Source organism: Diorhabda sublineata, chromosome 2 (genome assembly GCF_026230105.1).
Source record: "Diorhabda sublineata isolate icDioSubl1.1 chromosome 2, icDioSubl1.1, whole genome shotgun sequence".
NCBI lineage: Eukaryota > Metazoa > Arthropoda > Insecta > Coleoptera > Chrysomelidae > Diorhabda > Diorhabda sublineata.
The window spans coordinates 12,310,013-12,317,517 of record NC_079475.1 but is presented as its reverse complement, the minus strand read 5'-3'; the positions used below and the strand labels follow the sequence as shown (position 1 = coordinate 12,317,517).

Below are 7,505 nucleotides of genomic sequence, written 5' to 3'. Positions count from 1 at the left end.
AAAATTATAGATTTATGATAATTTCTATTGATGCATTCTACTTATTAATGAACATAAAAATATTAGTTACATAATTAAACATATTAAGAAGTGATACTATTTTTTATTATTCTATTTTTCATTGTCTTTTACACATGAAAGAATTTTGTTCAAAAAAAAAATACTTTTACTGTTAAGATATATATTATGGATAAGATATAAGGACAAGAATGGCCGGGGCTAAGTTATCCAGATATCAACCAGGCTTGGGCCATTATTGGTTTGCTAAGGCCGGATTTTCCAGCGTTAGCCCAAGCTAGCTAGTTCAAGTCTGGGGTCTCCTACATGGGATTCAACCGCGCCCCTTGGAATTGTATCAACAATTACTGAGGAACGAGATTTAATGCAAATTTTTAGCGACAAACTGAGTTATTACCGGAAAATTATGATCCTGTAGGTGATCAATGGTCCGAGATTTGGTGATATACTCAAGAAAACTTCGAGTTCAACTAGCAAAGATGACGACGGCATTATGGTACCCATTGAGGTTCAGCTGAATCATCACTCAAAAATGTCGCTATTAGACAAAATCGTATTGAAGAAATATGATACAGAATGAGGCAAAAAATATGAAAAAAAGCATGAAATAATGGGTATATTTGTATGTTTGTTATGATAAAGAAATTTATTTTTCTCATGATTCAAATTCAAATATTTTTAATAAGGTTAATGGTGGAATGCTCTCAAAATTAATTTTACTATGTTCAAATCCCCGTGCTTACGCATTGTTCCATGTCTAAAAATGACATTTGCGCTCATCAATTATCTACAAATTGTTTTTGTTCGGGATTCATAGAAAACAATCTTAATTAATTACAAATTACGAAATAAAACCGGAAGGCATTTTAAGGATTCATAGTGTATAAATAAAACTGTTCAGTAGTATATTTTTCCAATCGTTTTCAATGGCTCGGGTAGGCGTGTTTTCACTTGTATTATTCATCACGTCGGGGTTATCTATAACATTTGGAGAACAAAAGGAGATCATGATAGACGAAGAGATCCCTTTATTGAAAGCCGACAAACATGTTCAATATGTTAGTGACAATGTGCCAATTGAAGAATCGTCACCTTGTCACATGGAATATCAGGTAACTGGTACTGAATAACGACTTTGCTTTTGATTATTTAACTTATGAATATTAAGAGTTGAGCATTATTGCATAAAAATGCAGTTTATAAAAAAGCATTTTTAAGCGTTCACGTACAGATTCTTACATTCCGAATAAACAAATTAAAAAAGTTTAATTTCGATATTTCTAATTTAGAATAAATCGATGATCATTTCTGAAACGATATAATAAATTGCAGTTCATATATATTAGCAAGTGTGCAACAAACTTTGTTTTAAGAAGGAAGCTACGAGGCTATAAATAAAAGATAAGTTCATAAGAAACTTTTGGAAATTCCATAGACAAAATAGTAATGGTGAATCTGCGGTTTTCTTTAACCATTGTGTCAACTTGTAAAACCGGGTTATCTGAAACAACAGATTTGCGTCCTTAAGCCCCCTTCATCCTGTACATAATTACAGCTACCTTTAAACTTTCGACACCATCACTCATGAATCACCCATTCACACTACTCATTATCCGATGGATTTCTGCAGCACTATGACCTTCAGCCTGTAGACAACTTCGCAATTCACACGTGGCGGGAGCATCAATAATGGCGGACATGTTTACGTGGCTGTAGCACAACGCCGACTGACGCAAGAATGTCAAAAATGGCGGAATGTGTAGTGCGAGAGCTTTGCAGTAGTCTACACCGCAATCCCGCTCTCTTCTGTCCGCGTAGCGTCTGCACAGAAGCGATCGGAGGTTGAAAAAAATACGAGTTTGTTGCATTTGACTATTTATACAAGTGTCAAGAAAAATAAAAATATTCCGATAACTTCGTTATAATGGAAATTATCCATGTAATTTAACAAAGGAAATGGTGAATATTCCGATATCTACAGGGTGGCTCATAGCAATCACACTTTTTTCAAATGCGATACTTTGTATATTTCGTCATATTTAGAGTTCTCTAATAGCCCCATTTTAACAATATATCGTTTCACGAAAGTTTGTAGTATAGCAGACTTTGACGTGGTACATAGCTGCGTTGTTTGTTGCCTACCCTGTAGGGATATGATTTCTAAATACAAAATATAAGGAACGCGGTAGTAAAATTATTAAGACAGTTGACAGATATCAATAATAATGTTCACTCGCGTGGTTCTGAATAACGTTATATTTTATTATTTTAAATAGTTTATATGTTATACAAAAAGTCTACAATCAATAATTCACCTGAACCGTTCAGAAAAACCCGACAGTAGGGGTATTTAGAAAATAACTTTTTTCCAAAAAATAACTACAAAATAAACACTCTGTACATAATAAGTCGATAAATTTATTGAAGCCTTCCAAAGTGATCAATACAACTTAGATTTAATACAAAAGTAGGAGAAGCAGTTGTTAAGAATTTATAAGAGAAGTCATAAGATTTTAGAAATAACGGACTATTGAAAAGGATATTAGCGAATTAAAGATGGAAGAATATTGGAAAAAATATATTAGAAAGTATGTAATAAAAGATAATATCTACAGGAATATTTGACAATTATATTTCCACCTATGAGTTAATGAAGGAATTAAGATCTGATCCATTACAGTCATTGACTTTTTCTACCAATTCTGTAATGGTTAGGTGGCTACTCGCTTATAGATAGCGCTAGAAGTATCATAAAATAATATTGTGAATAGTTCTAGAAACAGTTAAAGTAAAGAACAAAAATATAGTGTTATATATATTTTTTTGAATTTATTATATCATAATAAATTACGATCCATGTACCAACAATCAAATCTCGTATATGGAAACGAAATAGTGAGTGAACAAGCAAAGAATACTGGCAATAATTAGGCCAAGAAAAAGTTTTGCAAGGGAATAAATTGAGTTAGCCAAAGTACAATGTCTTTAAAAAGTCTTAGCCAAAATTCATTCAAACGTAATTGGACTACTTCAAAAATCAAATCGATAATACAACAACAACGAGCGATAAAGTTTAGAGATACTTTTAAAAACTGGCTCAAAAGTTACTAATAATGCTAGTAACTAGAAGAATATATTGGATTAAGACACGAATTTTTTCAAGAGGAGAAGCAAAATTCTGGCACGAAAACTTTTTTCAATGAACGGTGGGCTTCAAGCTATATAAATCATCTAGCAAATACAATATTTTTCCTGTCATGCTACAGAAAGGCGTCGAAGTAATCATGAAAGATCTTCAGAAGCTTTTCAGATCAGATTCTAGGCTATATACCCAAAATTCGGCGAGAGGCAAAAGTAGTGTTTATACCAGAATATCATTCAAAGTCTTATCGCCTGATTTGTCTCACTTCCATTTTTTTTTCTAAAACTTCAGAGCATCACCTCAGAAGTACGACAAGAAAGCCACAATTTGCTTATCAGAAAGGCAAATCAATCCTCACCTTGCCAGGTTGGAGACATAGAAAAGGCTCTTTGAGAGCAAAAATATCGCTCTAATAGTCTTCATCGATATAGAAGGAGCTTTTAACAAAATTATATTATACAACATCGTATAGTAGCACCTACTATGGTCATTGATAATGGACAGAGTCCTCACTAGACCTAGTGGCGCTAGATTTATAGTTCTAAGCTATGCGGATGTTCTAGTGATGGTAGTTAGAAGCAAGCATGAAGGTATAATCACAGACTGGATACAAAAGGCATTGAACACAATTAAGAACTGGGATGATGAAGAGCAACTCTTGATCTACCACAATAAAACAACACAACTCTCATTTACATGGAGAAGGAAGGCATATTTAAGGCTATCTAACCTTAATGGAACTAAACTAATACTTATCAATGAAGTAAAATATCTAGGAGTAATCTACTTAGACAAGGTGATTGTAAAAGCCATTGCGACTATATGGATTTGTCGCAAGCTTGTTGGCAAAACAATTTTCAGTTATCAAAGAATCATGAAACCCACGATCACATACACTGCGCTTGTTTAGTGGTCGATAACTAAACAAACAATAGCCCAAGGAAAACTAAGCCAGATTCATAGGCTAATCTGGTATTACAGCATTAGAGAAGTTACTACGTTGGCAAGTTCGAAATGTAACTCTCTGGAACATTGACGGTTTGCAGCTGGGATAATGAGCTGAATTGGGCATTTGTGGACCAAAATGCAAACTCTTCATATCGCTAGGAACATAATTCAACATTTCAAGGCGATAGGCATGTCAGAGGACAACGACCGCAGATTTTGCTAATAACCCATAGAAACAGCAGGGTCTCTACTCTGCGAATGTCCTGCCCTTTTCACTAAAAGAAGTAAACACATTGAAACACCTAAAATAGTCTCTTTTGGGAGGAGTTTTTGTATTTTGGAAGCCGAACGATGAGATATAGTGGCTTTTAAAAATTATCTTATAGCTATAGGTGACTGCCTTAACATTCTATGATTCGGTATTTTTTCATGTTATGATACAAAAATGAAATATTTGTTTATTTGCATTTAAAATCTTGATTTAATTTCAGAGTTCTTTTAATTTTTACAGGTAATGAAGAAAGTTGTTGGTACTTGTGTTAGATTAGGAAGAACAGCTCGGGGATGCGTCGCTGGCAATTATTTACATCCATTTCATCCCGAATGTATATAAATTTATTAAATTATATAAAATACAGTAACAGCTAGATTATACTTTGTTTGCCCCGCTTTTTTTCATTTGCTACCAATAAAAATAATAACAATATGTTAAATATTTTGTTTTTTTTTTCAATCAAGTTTCTTTCTTTCAATACCTGACATGTTCAATAATTTCAACCGCATGAGTTTCTGATAAAGTTAAAAGAAAACTAATTTGGTACATTCTATTTATTTCTTTGGTGGTAAATTGTATCTTGAACAGCAAATAGAGACTTTCATATAAACCAAAACGTTGTCCTAATGCAAAGGTTGCTAGTAATTCTGACAAATACAGAAGTAAGGTAGAAAGAAACAAAATTTTCATCTTACGAATTTTTTTATTTGCTAAAAATAAAAACAATAACAATTTATCGAAAAAAAAATCTTATCCAACCAATTTAATCATATCTAGGGGCCGTAACTCATGATTTGTATAGCTTAAGAATACAAAGCAACTCAATATCTTGTGTTTCAGCTTTGTTTGCATGCAAAGGCACTCAACGCCGTTAGTTATACGAGGTGTGGCTATTGAATAACGAGACTTTTGCTGCTACAGAAAAAGTACACTTGCGCCAAAGGTCAGCGACCGTCAGCTGTTTAGCTTCAAGCCTCGAATACGATGTTTACCGTGGCTGCAGAGAAGCTAGAGTAGCCGATTGAAAAGAATGGCTAATTTAACATGAAAATTCTTACATACGAAAACTGTGTGCTCGCAAAAATATTATAATGACACTTTGAATGCGATTAAACTCATCAAACTCATTAAAAAAGGTGATAACGTGAGACGAATCAAATCTGCATTAAAATAACAAGATTTGAGGCTTTTGAAGCTGTGAAAGTAGAAGCAACGTGCGTCCTGAAGAAACTAACTCGTTAAAGCCAAACCACGTATACACTTTTGACAAATAACAAAACGATTTTATATTCTAAGACAAGATCCATGAAAATTTACCATTTCTATGTAATTTTGTTGTTATAATCCCACATAAATCATCTTTATGTGTTACGGAAAGTTGATAATTAATAAACAACACAGAAGTAACTTCACATTTCATTTTTTTCATATTATGATTATACATGTCTAAACTTCAATAAAAAACTATATACCCCACATTATAAATATTATTCTATTCAAGAACACACATAGTAACTCATAATAACATTTAGTTGCATCCGATGTAGATTGGGATCTGAAAATAATTCTGGTTATAAGAATAAACTACAAAACAGAAATCGCAATACTTCGCATTCTATAAAAATATCAACAGATCACTTTCTCAATAAATTTGGCACATGATAATCAATAAACAATAATTCTATATCTGAATTGGGATGGTAGGTATCTTATTTGGACATCGAAATTCAGATAAATCATCTTTGTCTTATACTATTTCTGTACATTAAAAAGGTACTCCATTGGGTGAATTTATTCATTAATATATACGAATAAACCGTGCCCGCATTCATATTCACTTCTTAAATACCCCGACATCGAGTCATATGTCAAACAAAGTCAGAATTACTGCTAATCCCCGAACCGGAAGAAGACACTCTAACTAACAACGAACAATCGCTGTCGTAATCGTAAATGTCATCGTCCTCTTCTTCTTCCAGTCCAAACGAGTTTCTCGATCATAGTTCAATTACTTCTGGACCTTTCCACGAAATACCTGTTCGCAAGAGATTGCAAAATCTCATTACTCCAGTCATGGCAGCTATCTAAAACACAAGTGAATATTAGGTAAATCAAATTGATGACGGATGACGATCGGGTTAATATTTTAACGACAATATCGAAAATTATGTTTATTAATCCTTTTTACAACACGTAGCTCTTGTAAACGAGTTAAACCTAATTCCGACTAGTTACTTTTTTGAGTTTTTTTGTATATAAAAGTTTATATGATACTCCCTGTAATTTTCACTTGATTAATTGTGTTCTAGTTTATTGAAATAAGAAAAATGAGCAATTATGAACGAAAGTGCACTTCTGCTACACCGTATTATATGTAATTTTTTTTCGCAGGTAAAAAAACTTTCTTTTTCTTTTTCCTTCACTGCCTTATCCGTTACGAAAGTTGGTTAATAACAAGGCTATTCTTATTTTGTTTACTGCGTTTATGAACAGATGACACTCCAAATCACTGACGTAAGCTGTGCAACCATTTCGCCTTCTCTCTGGTCTCCTCTTACACTTTGCCTTGGACAATCAACTCCAAAATACGGTTTTTGTCATGTCCTTGTATCTACATAACCTCCATGCTGGTGATGTGCCGATATATCCGTATTTGAAATATTCCAATATTTTTAAAGTGATGTTATTCATACTGAACACACATTACCACTACACCAACACTCGTAACCCTGACGCTCGTAAACTTTTTAGTTTACTTTCAGTCTCTGAAGACAATAACTTGGTTATCGAAACGCGCGTCCGACAGTGTAATCGTGAGTGTTGGTGTAGTTGTACACCGCAGATCGAGATTTTTCTATCCGTGATCGTATTTCTGATGCTTGGTCCCATTTTGCGTTTATTGTAGTTCCGAGGTTTCTATTCGATCTAAGTCTAGATCGTCTATCGTTGGTGCACTGGAGGATGTTGATTTTTCCTAATAATCACATGTTATGTTTTCGATATAGTCACTTGCTGCTAATATTTTGTAGTTCTTCATTGTTATTTTCTATAATTACTGTATCGTCGGCATATAAAATGTTGTTGATTGCTTCTCCGTTGATTTTGATGCCATCCCGATAGTTG

The 7,505-nt window shown here is 33.5% G+C and overlaps 2 protein-coding genes across 3 annotated transcripts in view; one reads left to right on the top strand and one right to left on the bottom strand.

Annotated features, from left to right (window-relative positions):
* Nucleotides 1-912: 912 nt before the first annotated feature.
* Nucleotides 913-4,821, top strand: LOC130452877 (uncharacterized). Its single transcript, XM_056792366.1, has 2 exons — nt 913-1,130; nt 4,620-4,821. Exons 1-2 carry the CDS (start codon nt 945-947, stop codon nt 4,719-4,721), a joined length of 288 nt encoding a protein of 95 aa, XP_056648344.1. The 5' UTR covers nt 913-944; the 3' UTR covers nt 4,722-4,821.
* A 244-nt stretch (nt 4,822-5,065) lies between these two features.
* The window catches only part of LOC130452875 (uncharacterized), a 175,881-nt gene continuing 173,441 nt past the window's right edge, over nt 5,066-7,505 (bottom strand). For both annotated transcript variants that reach the window (XM_056792363.1, XM_056792362.1), the window contains one exon: nt 5,066-6,466. In XM_056792363.1, the coding sequence (XP_056648341.1) occupies nt 6,380-6,466 (87 nt within the window). In that variant the 3' untranslated portion in view covers nt 5,066-6,379. The remainder of the gene's footprint in view (nt 6,467-7,505) is intronic.

Bases quoted from the DNA above. Each gene is read 5' to 3' on its own strand.
- LOC130452877 (XM_056792366.1), top strand. From the start codon at position 945: ATGGCTCGGGTAGGCGTGTTTTCACTTGTATTATTCATCACGTCGGGG. The intron at 1,131-4,619 runs GTAACTGGTACT...TAATTTTTACAG, and splicing joins CTTGTCACATGGAATATCAG to GTAATGAAGAAAGTTGTTGG.